The sequence below is a fragment of the Lontra canadensis genome, unplaced genomic scaffold, assembly GCF_010015895.1.
Source record: "Lontra canadensis isolate GAN:19392208 unplaced genomic scaffold, GSC_riverotter_1.0 scaffold13, whole genome shotgun sequence".
In the NCBI taxonomy this organism is placed as follows: domain Eukaryota; kingdom Metazoa; phylum Chordata; class Mammalia; order Carnivora; family Mustelidae; genus Lontra; species Lontra canadensis.
Window position 1 is genome coordinate 9,924,469 of NW_022631007.1, and position 18,281 is coordinate 9,942,749.

General features: G+C 41.5%; 1 protein-coding gene across 1 annotated transcript in view; it reads left to right on the forward strand.

Annotated features, from left to right (window-relative positions):
* Nucleotides 1–18,281, forward strand: part of FBXO36 (F-box protein 36) — an 85,111-nt gene that overhangs the window by 42,770 nt on the left and 24,060 nt on the right. The window contains exon 2 of the mRNA XM_032857435.1: nucleotides 17,325–17,433. Within this exon, the coding sequence (XP_032713326.1) occupies nucleotides 17,325–17,433 (109 nt within the window). The remainder of the gene's footprint in view (nucleotides 1–17,324; nucleotides 17,434–18,281) is intronic.

Here is an 18,281-nt window from a genome sequence, read left to right on the forward strand (position 1 = left end):
CGTGGACACCTGGGCCTTCTTCCTGCTTGGTCACTTCTGCCCTTACCTGGAAGGTTTGGGAGAGAGGATTCCAGATTGTATTATTTTTTCTGGGTGTTGTTCCAGAAGATAATAATGTACTGATTCAAAAATAATAAAATTTAAAGAAGCAATTGCATCTATGTTTGGTTTTTGTTTTTTGTTTTGGTTTGATCTTATTGTTTATTGAGTACTTTGATGATTTTTTTTTTAAGATTTTATTTATTTGTCAAAGAGAGAGAGAGACAAAGAGCATAAGCAGGGGGAGCAGCAGAGGCACAGGGAGAAGCAGGCTCCCTGCTGAGCAGGACCCCGGGATCATGAACTGAGCCAAAGGCAGACACTTCACTGACTGAGCCACCCAGTGTTCTGAGTACTTTGAATTTCTTTTAAGATTTTCTGCATGCGCATCTGACAGGCACACTTAGTGTTTTGGGGTCAGTGTGTGTGTTAGAACTGACTGGTGGAGCCCTGACTCACACTGTCTCGCTACCCTTGACAAGGAGACCACCGTCTCCAGCCTGAGGAAACTGTGGCTTTCATCACATTCTTAACCAGGGTGCAAGAGCTGATCTGTGCTTCTAAACCTGGGTAACTGCACCTGTATTTTTGACCTCTTTTTTTTTTTTTTTTAAAGATTTTATTTATTTATTTGACAGATAGAGATGACAAGTAGGCAGAGAGGCAGGCAGAGAGAGAGAGGAGGAAGCAGGCTCCCCGCTGAGCAGAGAGCCCAATTTGGGGCTCGATCCTAGGACCCTGGGATCATGACCTGAGCCGAAGGCAGAGGCTTTAATCCACTGAGCCATGCAGGCGCCCCATTTTTGACCTCTTGTGTAAACAAATCCCAGTGATAATTTAGTAGACTAGGAAAATGAAAACCTATCTGGTGCTCTGCTAAGCACATTTATATGTATCATTTCATTTTAATCCTCCCAGAAGATGGGACTAATAGGAGTGAGCAAGTGGAGATTATGAGACGGGCCCAAGGTCATCCTGATACTAAGTTCTAGCACTGGAATATCCCTCTGGGTCCAAAACAACTGCTTGCACCCCCTTGACATTGTGCCTTCACATGGTAGGAACAGTCAGTGACATCCCCCCCTACTTTGGTGTGACATATGTTTTAACCTCTTACTGCTTTATATGACTTATTTTCTCCTGGATTGTAAGGACTCATGTGGGATCTTACTGTCTTCTTCTTTTTTTTTTAAACAATTTATTATTTTTTTCTTTTGGGGGGGGCAGAGTGAAAGGGAGACAGAATTTTTTTTTTTTTAAGATTTTATTTATTTATTTGACAGAGATCACAAGTAAGCAGAGAGGCAGGCAGAGAGTGAGAGGGAAGCAGGCTCCCTGCTGAGCAGAAAGCCGGATGCGGGGCTCGAACCCAGGACCCTGGGATCATGACCTGAGCCGAAGGGAGAGGCTTTAGCCCACTGAGCCACCCAGGCGCCCCAGGGAGACAGAATCTTAAGCAGGCCCCATGCCCAGCGTGGAGCCTGACACAGGGCTCAATCCCACGTTCAGATCATGACCTGAACAGAAGACAAGAGCTGGATGCTGAACTGACTGAGGCAGCCCGGCGTCCTACCCATTTTGTTTCACAATGATACTTTTTAAAAAACAGATTTCATTTATTTATTTGATAGAGAGAGAGAACACAGGTAGGCAGAGCAAGAGGGAGAAGCAGACTCCCTGGTGAGCCGGGAGGCTGATGCAGGGGACCCTGGAATCGTGACCCGATGCCTAACTGACAGAGCCACCCAGCCGCCCCTCTTCTGCCAAGAGTCCTACTGTTAGTATGTGTGGTTTTCTTACATATCCTCCTTTGTGCAAAATCTCATGAAAGTTTTGCTTGCAGAAAATCTTCATAATGTGATATTGTGTCTGGTGTATAAACACCCAGGTCTTTAAGGACGGTAAGGAGACAATTACAGTCATTATAAATTCTGTAGGACGACCAATTTGCTCTATTGTAGTAGAATTTTTTTCTCTAAAGAATACTGCTTAAAGTTGCACTTCTGGGTCTCAAAACCGAGTTGCGGGAGCAAAACTAAAAGCTACAACCTCTGTAGTGAATTACTGAGTTAAAATAGCAGCTTCTAATCAGTCAAAATCTGGAATTCTGATCCCAAGGTTTTAGCGAGAGAATAGGATGATATTAAAAGCATGTACAATTAAAAAACAAACTCTTGAACTCAGAGAACATACGGGTGGTGGCCAGAGGGGAGGAAGGTGATGGGGGGGTGAAATAGGTGAAGGATTAAGAGGTATAAACTTCCAGTATTAAAATAATGAATCACAGAGATGAAAAAGTACAGCATAGGCTACACAGTCAATAATATTGTAATAACGTTGTGTGGTGACAGATGATAACTACATTTGGCAAGCGTTGCTTAATGTTTAAAATTGCTCTATGTCGTGCACCTGAAACTAATAAAATAGTATATGTCATCTACACTGCAATAATAAATAATAAAAAAGCATGCATAATCATGCTTAGTGTGATACTATCCCTGGTTCCTGTACCATTTTCTAAAATGAAGATGATATTTTTTATTATTCTTAAAGTAATACATTTTACATTATTACTTTTTGCATTTATTATATTCATTTATCTAGATTTATTTTTGAATGTAGTTGGAGGTAGGGGTTTAAATTTATTTCTTTTAGATGGATGGCTTATCAAGTCAACATTTTTTTTTTTTTTTTAGGAGAGCTTGTGCATGCTGGCAGGGACAGACAAAGAGGGAGAGAGAATTTTTTTTTTTTTTAAGATTTTATTTATTTATTTGACAGACAGAGATCACAAGTAGGCAGAAAGGCAGGCAGAGAGAGAGAGAGGAGGAAGCAGGCTCCCCGTGGAGCAGAGCGCCCGATGTGGGGCTCGATCCGAGGACTCTGGGATCATGACCTGAGCTGAAGGCAGAGGCTTTAACCCACTGAGCCAGCCAGGCGCCCCAAGGGAGAGAGCTCCATGCCCAGCAGCGTCGGAGACGGCTAGATTTCAACCTATCTTACTCTGAGATCATGACCTGAGCTGAAATCAAGAGGTGGATGTTTAACCCACTGAGCCACCCAGACGCCCCATGTCAACATTATTTATTAAATAAACCATCCTGGAGCACCTGGGTGGCTCAGGTAGGCGTCTGCATTCGGCTGAGGTCGTGATCCCAGGTGCTGGGATCCAGTCCTACATCAGGCTCCCTAATCGGCCGGGAGCCTGCTTCTCCCTCTCCCTGTACTGCTCCTCCTGATTGTGCTTGCTTTCTATCTGTCAAATAAATCAAATCTTTTAAAGTAAATAAATAAATAGTCATCCATCTCTTCCTCTCTGTAATTTTATTAGATTATGCTAGATTTCCCTCTATAGCTTTTGTACCACATTGAGAGTACCTGTTTCCCCACGTTCTTGCTAACAGCGGGAATTTTCAGTCTGTTGGATGTTGCCAGTCTGGATAGATGAAAAATGATATCTCAATGTGATTTTGATATGCTTTTCTATTATTATGAGTGAAATGGAGCATCGTTTCATATGTTTCTGGGCCATGTAAATGTTTTGTCCTGTGAACATTGTTTTCATGTCTTTGGCTCATTTTAAAATTAATTTGGGGCACCTGGGTGGCTCAGATGGTTGGGCATCTGCCTTCAGCTTAGGTCATGATCCTGGGGTCCTAGGATCTAGCCCTGCATCGGGCTCCCTGCCCAGTGGGAAGCCTGCTTTCCCTCTTCCACTCCCCCTGCTTGTGTTCCTGCTCTCGTTGTCTCTCTCTCTCTGTCAAATAAATAAATAAATAAAATTCTTTTAAAAAATTAATTTGTTGGCCTTTTCTCTGTTTCTACAAATTTTTTAGGGAGATTAGCCTATTGTCGCAATCTTAACTGCAGATGTTCTTTTCAGAGTATTGTTTTTCTTTTGACTTTGTCTAATATATTTTTTAAAAAACCAGGCTTATTATGAGCACCTGTCTGGCTCAGTTGGAAAAACATCCTACTATTGATCTTGGGGTTGGGAGTTTGAGCCTCACGTTGGGTGTAGAGATTATAAAAAAAAAATAAATAAACTTTAAGAAAATCAGGATTCTCGGGGCGCCTGGGTGGCTCAGTGGGTTAAAGCCTCTGCCTTTGGCTCAGGTCATGATCCCAGTCCTGGGATCAAGCCCCGCATCAGGCTCTCTGCTCAGCGGGGAGCCTGCTTCCTCCTCTCTCTCTGTCTGCCTCTCTGCCTACTTGTGATCCCTGTCTCTCAAATAAATAAATAAAATCTTTAAAAAAAAAAAAAGAAAAGAAAATCAGGATTCTCAAGATACACTTTCAAAATAGTAAAAATCACCCTAATACCAGCACTGAACTAAAGAGAGAGACCATTTCTGTCGACCCAAGGTTTCCCTCATGTCCCTTTGCGGTCATTCCTCTCTCCCACCCTCATCCCTTGGGTACCACTCACCTGATTTCTGTTCGCCTTTCTGTGATGCAGGTATCAGCGGTTCCTTTGATTGCTGAGTAATATTTTGTCATATGGATGTCTTTGTCTCTTTACCAGTTGATGACTTTGTCTCTTTACCAGTTGATGAATATTTTGGTTGTTTTCAACCCAGAGCTGTTATGAATAAATTGCTTTAAACATTCTCATGTTTCCAAGTTTTTTATATTTATATAGTCGAATTTATCAATCCTCTCTTTTAGGCTTTTGGATTTTGAGACATAGAAAGACAATAAAGGAATTCACCATTTTTTCCTTTTAGCTCCTGTATGGTCTCATTTTTTACTTGCAAATCTCTGATCTGTTTAGAGTTTGTCCTGGTGTTAGGCATAAATCAAATTTTTTTTTTTTCCAAATGGCTAAGTTGTCCCCAAACACCTAAATCAATCTTTTTTTTTTTTAATATTTTATTCATTTGACAGAGAGAGATCACAAGCAGGCAGAGAGAGAGGAGGAAGCAGGCTCCCTGCCGAGCAGAGAGCCCGATGTGGGGCTCGATCCCAGGACCCTGGGATCGTGACCTGAGCCGAAGGCAGAGGCTTTAACCCACTGAGCCACCCAGGCGCCCTAAATCAATCTTTTAAATTGGATTTAGAGAACTATTTTATAATTATTTATAATTTGTAAATTAATACAAATATTTTGATTTATTTTGATTTATTAGTTATTTTTGTTTATCACTGCTATTCAATTAAAGTTAAAAATTAAAAACCTATTTTTCTTTAAAGTGTATTTATTTATAATCCTTAAACCTAAGATGGGGCTTGAACTCAGAATCCTGAGATCAAGAGTCCGGCAAGCCAGTGCTCCACTGACTGAGCCAGCCAGGCACCCCAAATCTATTTTTCTTTAAACAGTCAAATACAAACCTAGCAAATGCAATTGTAAATCATGTAATTTTGAATGACAATGCAAAACAGTTTCGTTATCCTTTGATGAACGGTTAATGAATTTACTAGAGTTAACAAATCATAATCCTCTAAACTTTTAAGCACTGTTTACAGACTTAATCAGATTATTTTAGAAATTATTAATTAAAGCTATGAAACTTATAAATTTAACAAATTAAATTATCTTAAATATAAATACTATCTACAAACTTAATTAAATCGTCTTAAACCCTTTAATCTATACCACAAATTTAATGTATTTGACTTTCTCAAGCATTTCTAAAATCTGAAGAGACAAAATAACAAATCTAAGAAAATCAAACCAAGTGTGTGCAAAACTGTAATGAAACGAATGTAAAAATGTAGATCACATTCTGGGGGGACCTGGGTGGCTTAGATGGTTAAGCCTCTGCCTTCAGCTCGGGTCATGGGTCCCGGAGTCCTGGGATCAAGTCCCACATGGGGCTACCTGCTCAGCGGGGGAGCCTGCTTCTCCCTCTCCCTCTGCTGCTCCCCCTGCTTGTGCTCTCTCTCTCTCTCTCTCTGTCAACTAAGTAAATAAATAAAATCTAAAAAAAAAAAATGTAGATCACATTCTTTTAAATATCTTAAAATCATTATAAATGTAACAGATACTCCCAAGTTTAAACATTGACTACCAACTCAATTATTTACATTATTCTGTGTATTTAAGTTGAGAAATATAGTATCTCAGATTCTCTATGGTGGCATTTTAAGCATCTTAAGAATACACAAAGCATGGGGCGCCTGGGTGGCTCAGTGGGTTAAAGCCTCTGCCTTTGGCTCGGGTCATGATCCCAGGGTTCTGGGATCGAGCCCCACATCGGGCTCTCTGCTCAGCAGGGAGCCTGCTTCCTCCTCTCTCTCTGCCTGCCTCTCTGCCTACTTGTGATCTCTATCTGTCAAATAAATAAATAAAATCTTTAAAAAAAAAGAATACACAAAGCACAGCTTCTAGTTAAAGAACTATTATATAGGGATACCTGGGTGGCTTAGTTGGCTAAGTGTCTGCCTTCTGCTCAGGTCATGATCTCAGGGTCCTGGAATTGAGTCCCACATTGGACTCCTTTCTCAGCAGGGAGCCTGCTTCTCACTGGGCCTGCCACTACCCGCTTGTGCTCTCTCTCTCTCTGACAAATAAATACAATCTTAAAAAAAAAAAAAAAGAACTGTGATATACCTTCCTTCCCTCTGGCAACACCACTAAAATGACAATTACAGGGTTTTTCTAAGCATAACCCGCAAAGACAAAGAGAATAGGAAAGGCAACAATTTTGCAAACTAGAAGGCAGATGATCTACTGGTAGCTAGGTTCAACAGCCCCTGGAAAGTTGAAATCTAAGCCAGAGGTGGGCAAGTCAGGAAGCAATCAAATTTGTGCCCCAGAAACTCAGCAGGGAGGCTCAAGAATGGGTAAAAATGGGTTCTTTTGAAAGCAAGGGTAAAGAAGGACCTGAAAACAATAGGAATGATCAAAATTCTATTTGAGATGTGGTTAGAACCACCTTCCTCATCTCCTCCCCTCCTCTACAACCATGAACAGTTTGCTTCACCCTCCAAAAGACTGGAGATTTGGTCTCTGGAGTGGTAAGGAGGGATACCATGGCCTCAAGCCCCAGGTCACTGGGACCGAGGGACTCAGTGTTGAATATGGCAAGAGATGAAAGGAAAATCCACAACCTGATTTAAGAGACTCACTCTGACTCTCCCGAGGCTCACATGATGCTGTAGGCAGCCAGCCTCCTGCCCTCTAGGCAGAAAGCTGGAAAATTCTTCTCTGGAGAATCAGACCAGGCCAGGTGAAGACATCAAAAGATACTCATACTGAGGATCCTCCAACCAAAGAACCCCATCAGACCACCCTATAATGAGGTCCTCCTCTGGACAAGCCCTGCTTAATGCTAGAACTGCCAATCCTCTTCCTAGCACCCCACTCCTGAATACGCAGGGACAGCTAAGAGTTCTCAGGCTGGAAAGGCAAAACGAATCATCAGGGCCACCACCACCACCACCAAGACCCAGAAAATAAAATTTTGGAGATAATAAAGACAATGCACACAGAACAAAATATTCATCAGTAATAGCCTCGGCAGGGTAAGACGAGGTATGATAACCATGAAACAAGAAGAGCACGCCATTAAAAAATTTTCAGAAAATTAACCAGAACTTTTAGAAAAGAAAAAACTGGATAGGAAAAATGAAAAACTCAACAGAAGGGCTGGAAGATAAAATTGAGGAATCCTTATAAAAAAAAAAAAATAGGGAAAAAAGAAAAGAAAGGAATCTGACCAGGACATCCAGTAGCTAGGAAAAAAAAAATCTGGAAAAAAATTATACAAAAAAATGTCCTAGACGTGAAGTAGCCCCCAATTAAAAGCTCTTACTAAGTGCCCTACATAATGAGTGATGGAAGATTCTAATCAGATATCTCAAGCAAGGTCCACTGAGACAGAAACCATACTGCTCTTTTACCAGGGACAGTTTATTTTAAAGAATTGTTAATGAACAGAGGATGGTTAACAACTTAAAAGGAGTAAAAGAGGGCAACAACCAGTACACAAATGTTTATGAAACTTTGTTCATAAGAGCTAGAAACTGAAAACAACTCAGAAACCCAAGCATCAGAGCAGCAGCTCGGAAGAAAATCCAGAAGCTATGAGAGTGCGGGGGTGAATCAGACATGTTTACAGCATTCCCAAAGTAGAAGCCAAAAGGAGGCAAGCTCTCCATAGCCCCAAAGTCAGCTTAAGAGTTCAGTACTTTAGGGGCACCTGGGTGGCTCCATGGGCTAAGTGTTTCCCTTCCACTCAGATCATCATCTCAGGGTTCTGGGATCGAGCCCCACATCCCCCACTTGTGTTCTCTCGCTTGCAGTCTCTCTCTCTGTCTCTCAAATAAATAAATAAAATCTTCAAAAAAAAAAAAAGAGCTCCATTTTATTGTGGTTATCATCATGTTACTGATGTCACAGAGGACAATACTCTGAATAAAACAACGAAGGCTCTCATCCGCAGTGTGATCCAGAAGACTCATACTCTGAATCGGGGGAAGTTTCAGGAATACATTCATCTATTTATTCCACTTATATTTTCCTTTTTTAGATACATGCAAGGACAGTATAAATGTATTATATCAGAATTAACAAAATACATATATTGTGTCAATATAATTTATAAAATTAATGAAGTAACAAATGCTAAAAATAACGTAACAAAATACACGTCTAGTGATGAATAAGAGAGCCTTTCAATAAATATAAAATAAGTGATGAAAAAAACATGCTGGGCATCTGGGTGGCTCAGTCTGTTAAGCATCTACCTTCTGCTCAGGTCATGGTCTCAGGGTCTTGGGACTGAGCTCTCATTAGGCTTCCTACTCAGCAGGGAACGTGCTTCTCCCTTTCCCTCTGCCATTCCCCAAGCTTATGCTCTCTCCTGCTGTCAAATAAATAAATAAAATCTCAAAAAAAAAAAATTGTATGTCAGTTTTTTTGCTGGTGTTATTTCTTTCCGCATCGCACATAAAATAATGCTGTGACATGACATACAATGGATAGTGTATTAGATCTGATGAAATATGGTATTATTTCACATGAAACACATCCAAAGAAAAAGAGGTTCCCAGCACAGTGAGAGTGTTCAAACTCCTCTTCTCCACAATATACTGCTTCTGTCTCCTCTAGGTAACAGCTGTCATCTCAGCCTGGCTCCCCTCCTAGTCACAAAATGGCTACAGCAACTCCAGCAATCACATCAAAGCACAATGATCAGTGCCCAAAAAGGTGCCCTGTTTCTCCTTGTAAGTGATAAAATCTTCCCAAAGCTTCTGGAGCCTTCTCCTGGTGTCTCATTGGGCAAAATTTTATCACATGCCCATACCAATCCCTGGCAAAGGGGAAAAACTGCCAAGAATCACTGGACCCATCATGTCCTGCCTCTTGGAGCCAGAGATGAGGTCTGCACTCTGTGCATAAGCTATGCAGAAGAGAGAGACTGCTGGACAAACCCGGCTTTACTAGGAAAGGCAGATGGGTGGCAACCGACATTGTCTGCTATCAATTCCTAATCACATTCATTGTGTTTGAAATTTACTACCTGGACTCTCCAAGGGCAACTGCATTTCTGAATTCTTGATGAAATATTTCAATGCAGCCAGCTCTTACTATAAATTTCTTTTTATTTCATTTTCATCTTAGCCTCAGACTCATTTTATCCATTAATAATGTTGGGCTCTGCACTGAGCATGGACCCTGCTTAAGATTCTCTCCCTCTCCCCCACCCTCTGCCCCTTCCTCTCTCTCTTTAAATACTACTACTACTAATATTAATAATAATGTTTCTTTTATTCCTAATGTATAAAAATTACTACTATTCCAGAGTGAAATTTTGGATAGTTGAATATTTAAGTTTTGCTGTAGTTAGACAAGTTGAACCAAACACAGAAACAGAGAGGAGCACATACTTGATGTTGTAAATTTGCATAGAAATCTTCATAACTGTCTGATTTAGATAAGGTGAAGTAAAATTATCTTCATAATTCATTTAAAAAATAACATCTTTCTGCCTTTCAGAAAGCCAGTGCTTTGTGAGCTTTTGAGTAATAACGAGAGCTAAAGTTACATGTGGGGTTTACCTTGCAGTCCTCACATCTCCATTTCTCCGTGGCCTGTTAAAAACAAAATCCTTCTTCCCCTCATAAAAGATCTGATTCCACAAACTCTCCATGACACAGTATCTCAGTTCCACTGTGTGAAATCCCCTAATTATATATGATTTCCAAAGCAGGGAGAAATTTGATCTGGTAAAATAACAGTGGTCTGCAAGAGAAAGCAGAAACAGCCATGTGCTAACTTACAAACCTATTTCTTAGACGCTTAGAAATTTGGAATCCCCCATTGAGTGTGTGGTATCTAGCAAGTCATTCCAAGCCTGCATGAGCAACTTTGTTTTTTAACTGGATGGATGATAATTAAACTGTTGAGGAAATACAGCAAAGAGCATGCAATTCTTAATGATTATTGATGATTAATAAATCAAATACCCGGTCAGAGTGAAAAGCCGAAATAAATGTTTTTGAAGAATACGATCAAGAACCAAATATTGTTAGATAGTTGAGGAGGAAAGAGATACTTGGTATTTGAGGCTGAGTTGGCTATTATAGGTATGAGGGACTAGTCAGCAGGTGAACAAGAGGGGAAGGGAGAAAGAGGCAAGGATCTCCTTCTTTGGGGTGTACCCCATATCTGGCATCCAGCTGGGTTCTTTGGATTTAACTCATGTCATCCATCCACAAGTCAGTGAGGGGACATCATCATTATGTCCATTTTGGAGATAAAACTGAGGCCGGAAAAGATGAAGACACTTGTCCAAGGTAAAAGACAAAGAACAGGGTTTAAACCCACACCTGTCTAATCACAGACTCTCTCTGGTTTTTGTCCCAGTGGAAGGATTTTTCAATTAGGGGAGTGGTGGGATTAGCACAATATCAGCCCGGGGTGAGGACCGAGATGTGCATTGTCCAAATATTGTCAGATGCTGAGATGCCCAGCTGGGCCCATTTCTTTCCCAGTGACCCCTCAAGAGCTGTCTAGTGAGTTGCGTGCCCAGTGGGGGAAAGGACCTAACGTTTAGGGACCTTCGCCAGATGAACAACAAATGCCTCATCATCTTGCCTTCATAAATGGTAAAGAAGAGGTGCCAAGGGATTAGTGAGAAGCCTTCGACCTCTTTTTCAAAAGGAAACTCAATTTCCAAGTTTATTACAAAGATTTACTGGAAATACATAAGAGATCTAAAAAGATGGTAAATATAAATAAAAAATTTTTAAGAATTCCACCAATGGTCACTTGATTTCTACTAAACTACCAAATAGTGGCAGGTACCTTCTAACAAGGCTCACTGCCCATCCTTCCTGGAGCAGGTATGAAGCAATGCACGACAACTAGACCGGCAAGGTCAGCAGATGCCTCCGCGGCGGAGTAGACACAAGATCTCTAAGCCATTAAGGTCAGTTTTTTCATTCGTAAAGAGTCGCCTACGGCTCACAGGCCTTTGGGAGATTCAGGAGACCTGGGGGGAGCACAGTAAAGCCCGTTTTCCAGCCAAATCTCAACAGTCCTGTGAAAACAGTGCAAACTCCTCTGCAGCTTTTCTTGCCAGAATGTTCATTAACAAAACATTCACACTTAATAAGAACAAGATGCTCTGGGTGCCTGGGTGGCTCAGTCTGTTGAGCCTCTGACTCGTGATTTTAGCTCAGGTCATGATCTCAGGGTCCTGGGATGAGCCCTGCTTGGGCTCCGTGCTCAGTGTGGAGTCGGCTTGAGATCTTTCCTTCTGCCCCTCCCTCCATCCTGTGCCTACATGCACACTCTTGTAGCAGAGAAATAAGAACAGTGTTTAAAACAGTATTTATAGGGCACCTGGGTGGCTTAGTGGGTTAAAGCCTCTGCCTTCGTCTCAGGTCATGATCTCAGGGTCCTGGGATTGAGCCCCTCATCAGGCTCTCTGCTCCACGGGGAGCCTGCTTCCTCCTCTCTCTCTGCCTGCCTCTTGGCCTACTTGTGATCTCTGTCAAATAAATAAATAAATAAAATCTTTAAAAAAAATAAAAAATTAAAAAAAACAGTATTTATAGATTTTAAGATTTTAAAAATAGAGATAAATACATTACAATAACTATATATGAATAACTATATATAAATATATGACTTGGCATAAAATGAGCTAATAACCAGAATTGTTAGCAACCACTTTACAAATATTTGGGGGGATACCTCTTAGCTCAGCTTTCTTCAAGCTGGATCTGTCATGTGAAACAGTTGCATTTACTGCTACACTGATGTTCATTCCCTCTGCATATATAAATTTTTTTTTTGATATTTGGATTAATGGTATATATTTTGATCCTTTTCGCGAATGATCATTAACATTGTTCTGTGTTATTTTTTCACGTATTCTTTTATTGGCTGCAAAGTATTCCATCTTCTAAGTGTGCCATAATTATTCAATTAGTCCCAACTATCAAATCCTTAGGTCAGTTCTGATTTTTCATTGTCATAATTAACCTATGACAAACATTCTTTCTTTTTTTTTTAAGATTTTATTTATTTATTTGACAGACAGAGATCACAAGTAGGCCGGAGAGGCAGGCAGAGAGAAAGGAGGAAGCAGTTCCCCGATGAGCAGAGAGCCCGACGCGGGGCTCCATCCCAGGACCCTGGGATCATGACCTGAGCCAAAGGCAGAGGCTTAACCCACTGAGCCACCCAGGTGCCCCTATGACAAACATTCTTCTATCAAAATGTTACAGGATTTCTTCTTTAGTGCCCATGGTTCTGGGTCATGCTGCTTAGAAGAATGAAGTAGACCAGACAGACGAACAGTGGTGGGCAGCAAAGCAAAGTTTGTTGAGCCATAGTACAAAGCTCCTGAAGAGGGAGGGGACATGAGGGTTGCCGATTTGGTGTTTAGATCTTGAGTTGTTTTATTTGTTTTGTTTTAAAGATTTTATTTCTTTATTTTACAGAGAGAGAGAGAGAGAGAGAGAGAGAGAGAATGCACCAGCAGAGGGGGAGAGAGAGAGAGAGAGAAAATGCACCAGCAGAGGGAGCTGCAGAGGGAGAGGGAGAAGCCAACTCCCCACTCAGCAGGGAGTCCAATGCCAGGCTCCATGCAAGGCTCAATCCCGGGACCCTGGTATCATGACCTCAGATGAAGGCAGATGTTTAACCAACTGACCAGGTGCCCCAAGATCTAGGGGTTTTATGGTTTGGGTGTCTTAATCTGATTAACTCCGTGTGCCTGTCATCCAATCAGGTTTTTGTCATCCACCTATCATGTGGGAAAGGGTGGGGTCCTTCCGGGGTGGTGTCAAATCCTTTTAAGTGTGGTGACCTCTTAGGGCAGGGAGCTCTTGTCCCTGCCTACCTTTCTCCCAACTATCCTTCATTAAACATGATGTACACATTTCTGATAAATTCCTGAGGATAAATTCTTCTTTTTTTTTTTTTTAAAGATTTTATTTATTTATTTGACAAAGAGAGAGATCACAGGCAGGCAGAGAGGCAGGCAGAGAGAGAGGGGGAAGCAGGTTCCCCGTGGAGCAGAAAGCCCGATGCGGGGCTCGATCCCAGGACCCTGAGATCATGACCCGAGCTGAAGGCAGAAGCTTAACCTACTGAGCCACCCAGACACCCTGAGGATAAATTCTTTTTTTTTTTTTTCTAAAGATTTTATTTATTTGTTAGAGAGAGAGAGAGAGTGTGTGGGAGCACAGGCAGACAGAGTGGCAGGCAGAGTCAGAGGGAGAAGCAGGCTCCCTGCCGAACAAGGAGCCCGATGTGAGACTTGATCCCAGGACCCTGGGATCATGACCTGAGCCGAAGGCAGCTGTTTAACCAACTGAGCCACCCAGGCGTCCCCTGAGGATAAATTCTTAACAAGTAGAATGTTTGAGTCCAAGGGTAGGAATGAACATCAGGTTTTTGAGGAGTATTGCCAAATTAATTTACGCCCTTCTCAATGATTATTAAAGGGTTTTATTTTTCCTTGTCCTTACCAATATTAGGCTTTATCACTTAAAAAAAAAAAAAAGAAAACACAACTTTACCAATCTGAGAGACAATAAGTGGTAGAAAATACCTAATTTTCTCTTTTAATAAGTATAGTATATGGAGCATAATTGAGTCTTAACAAGGCTTAGTAGTGATTCTGACTGCTGTGTTCTGCTGTGTAGAACTGATCTGCCGACCCGTAGCATAAAGGTCATATTTGAAGAAAGCTTTGTGCCTCAGAACAAACCCTGTGTTTCTGAGTGGGAAGTAAGGAAGCTTGGATTCTGGTTCTAGCCAGTCATCTTTCCTTAGGCAAGTGTTATATTCTCAGTAATTTGCCTTAAATACCTCAGGGGAGCCAGTAGGATGTTTGTCTGTGTGCAAGTTAACCTGAGTCTGTGCCCTGAGAATCCTCCCTCTAGAGGACAGTATTGCAAGCACTTCAAGAACTGCCTCCTACATCAGTCCTGAAGGGCTAATTAATTAGTCTAATGAATATCGGGAATAATTTTTCACTGATGAAATGAGTAATGTGCAAGATAGGATACAAGTAAGATTATAGAAGTGTTTCCCTGCCTTTTAAAAAATTTTTTACTTTATTTAAAATATTTTAAAATATTTAAAAAATATTTTAAAAATATTTAAAAATATTAAGAACTTAAAAATAATAATAATATTAAAATAAATTTAAAATAAAGATATTAAAAATTTAAAAATATTTAAAAATATTTTTAAATATATTTTTTAGAAAATATTTTTAAAATATTTAAAATTTAAAATATTTTATTTAAAATATTTTAACAATTGTGTACATCTCTATGCCTTTTTTCAAACAACGGAAGAAATAAGCTTGGTAACAACTTTGCTGGAGTAGTGCCTCATCTAGAGCTCCATTTGTTCTGGAATCCTCCACTTCCCCAGGGATTTAGTTGCTTGATTTGGCTAGAGGGTAACTGATTACGTCATTGTAATATGGGCCCACTTGCCCCAGAGAGATAATTCCCTGTGAAGGCTCCCACAGCGTGCCCAAGTGCATGGCGAGGAGGGGATTCCATTTAGCTTCCAGAAATGTAGTGTGGACTCTTGTGGTACCTGCTTGGTGGTGTCTTTCCTGTGGCAGAATTCAACCCAAGACTTGCTTTCACGGTAACGTACTTCCAGTGATGTGGTCGTAGAGAGAGACAACACACCACTTTTAACATAACCTCTTGGAAACATTTTGCTCCGCTGTATGAGTTGCAAGAGGTGGACTAAATTATTTCTGACCTCCCCATTAGTTCAAAAATTCCAGATCATGTGGTACAGAGACAGCATTAGATTCGGATTGCCTGGCATCTTTCCTCAATAGAAAAGAAATCTTTATCATATTTAATGTTAATTTCAATGCTGTCTAATAGAAAGTGAATAAAAAAGGAAACTGAAGTTTAGAGCGATTAAATAGCAAAGTTCTCTCTCCAGAATCTGTGCTCTTTCTACTGATGTCCCTGTGTATCATAGAGATACAGTATACGATACTGTAACGGATGACTCTGCTAGGGACTAAATTGTGTCCTCCTAAAATTCCTATGTCCAAGTCCTAATCCCCAGGGTTGGGATTTGGTGATAGGGCCTTTGAACAGGTCATTAAGGTTAAATGAGGTCATAAAGGTGGGGCCCTGATGCAATATGACCGGTATCCTTATAAGAAGAGACAGACACCAGGGATTCACACGGACAGAGGAAAGGCCATATAAGGCCCCAGCAAGCCAGCCCAGGAGAGAGGCTTCTGAGATGCCAAACTTGTCAACAGCTTTCCAGAACTGTGAAGCAATAAATTCTGTCATTTAAGCCCTTAGTCTTTTGTTACAGCAGCCCTAGGGACCAAAACACCCTCACCTCTGTGGGGATGGGGTGGAAAGATGTTTAAGAGAACCATTTTGGTGAGGCTCCTGCTCAGGAAAATCAAAAGTGGCAGGGTAAGGGATTTTCTGCAAGTTTTGTGAGACGAGGTGTTTGTAACTTACATATTTTATATGTAAACCTATATGAATAGTAAGCCTTTAATTAAAAGTCCTACTTTCTGTTGTGCAGGGTGCCAGGTAAGATGGTATAAAGAGTCTCCACAGCCCTGAGAGTTGGGTGGTTACCTTTCAGATATCTGGGAAGGGGAGGAGGTTGGGAGAAGGACCTCAGGAGACGACAGGGCACAGGAAGGCAGCTCTACAAGGAGAGGAAAGCTGGCTGAAGCCCAGGCCTGTAAGCAGAGAGAAAGGAGTGACGAGCGATGAGGTGGTCAGGCAGTTCGAAGGCTGGGGAGGAGAGGTTCTAGAACCACACCAAGAAGGGCCTGGGCACCGGGCAAAGAGTTTGTAGGGACCAGGGCAGTGGCCCAAAAAGGCATACCCAGGACCTGTAAGGACCCCAGGGAGTGATAGGTAGGTGGGGATGGGAGAGAGGAACTATAAACGAGGGCAGGGCCCATGGCAAGTTGCACCTGCTTAACAATTCTGCCTCGGGCAGAGCCTTCCGGACTATCGCTGTAACCTTACACGGCGATGCTAGTGAGAGAGGAAGCCAACCAGTTTCTCTGCACCGTCCCCTTACCCATCTGTTCCCACGTAGCCCTCATTTAAGTGTGGAAAAAATCTGGTTTGTTTGTCAAGTTGGTGGAAGCTTTGTCATCTCAATAATTCCCCAGTTCCATTGCAGGCTGAAGGACGTGAGACAAATTGGATAGGCTTCAGGGGCCTCCTCGTCGGGGCCAGGAGTTGACACTGCAGTGAAATCAGCACAGAACTTACATGCAGTCTGTAACCATGGAAATTAGGTTTGCTCCAGATAAACCAACAGGCTCCTAGAAGTCCAATGGGCCATGAGCAGGTCCATTACCAAGAAGCGCCCTGTGTAACGACCCTTACATGCATCAGGCAAAGCATAATGGTGCTTTCCCCGGTGCTGGTCAGGTAGGAAAGTATCCACTCATTGTGTCCGCCCTGCAGACAGGAAGGGAGGCAGAGAGTGGAGCAATTACTTTGGAACTGGCTCCCCAAGTTAGAGAACGCCTACTCTCAGAGACCCTCAAGAGACAAATGGCCATTTTGGTCTGCGTGATTTTAACATCGATTGACATGATAGATTTTTAAGATCCCTTCCAGCACTTCGATTTTGTGATCCCAATCTCTGAGGAGAATGTTGACTGATGCGCAGACCTCACTTCTGATGTGATGTGACACCAGATGGCAAAGTTACAGCTGACGTTGGACACGTAGCCTTAGTGGCTACTGCAGGGAATTTGCAAAATCCCACACCAAGCTGTACTTGTTGGGATTGGGTTTCGGAATCAGTTTTATTCCCATCCGTCTCTATTCAATCACAGGTAGTCTTTAGATGGTGGAAGATCTCTCTGAGGAGTGAGTATCGATCAGCAAAGCCTGGAGAAGCAAAAGACTCTCATGAAGAGTTCCTAGAGAATTCCCACCTTCAAGGTAAGGAAGGGAGCACGTTATGTACTTCCTGCTCAGTTTCCTTTAATTAATGACAGATTTTGTCACAGAAATAGCCAGCATATCGTCATTTGAAATACCGATATGTTATTACGTACTCAAAGACAGATAATTGCTAACATATCCCGAAATTCTCTTGTGAAAAATCTTCAAGTGTTTGAGATTCCAGGTTAATGTGTCGGTTCCATTAATAATCTTAAATCGCATAAATATAATTTTTTTCCTACAACATTGAATTAAAATGGGTTTCCTTTAGTTAACAATAAATTGAAAGGTTATTTGAAAACACAGTCAACTTCTCAAATCCTTGGACTCTCATGCATTTTGGCAAAATTGCTGCCACTTCTTTTTAACATCAAGGTTTGCTTCAGAAGTAGCCTTAATCAGGAAGCATATGGTTTGCCCTCCGGTTTCCCCTGTGCTTTTTACTTTCATAATATGAAAATTTCCAATAAAAAGCTGGGGCGCCTGGGTGGCTCAGTGGGTTAAAGCATCTGCCTTCAGCTCAGGTTATGATCCCAGGGTCCTAGGATCAAGTCCTGCATTTGGGTTCCTCGCTCAGCGGAGAGCCAGCCTCTCCCTCTGCTGCTGCTCCCCCTGCTTATGCTCTCTTGAGCTCTCTCTCTGTCACATAAATAAATAAAATCTTTAAAAATAAAAAGCAAATGGTCTTTAACAAACTCCTAGATACCTATCACCTGGCTTCAATGATATCAAAATGTGGCCCAAATCTCCACACTAAGCCACTGTTCCCACTGGATTAGTTGGAAGCAAATCTCAGTTGTTACATCATTTCATGCTAAACCACTTCAGTATGCGTCTCTTAAAAG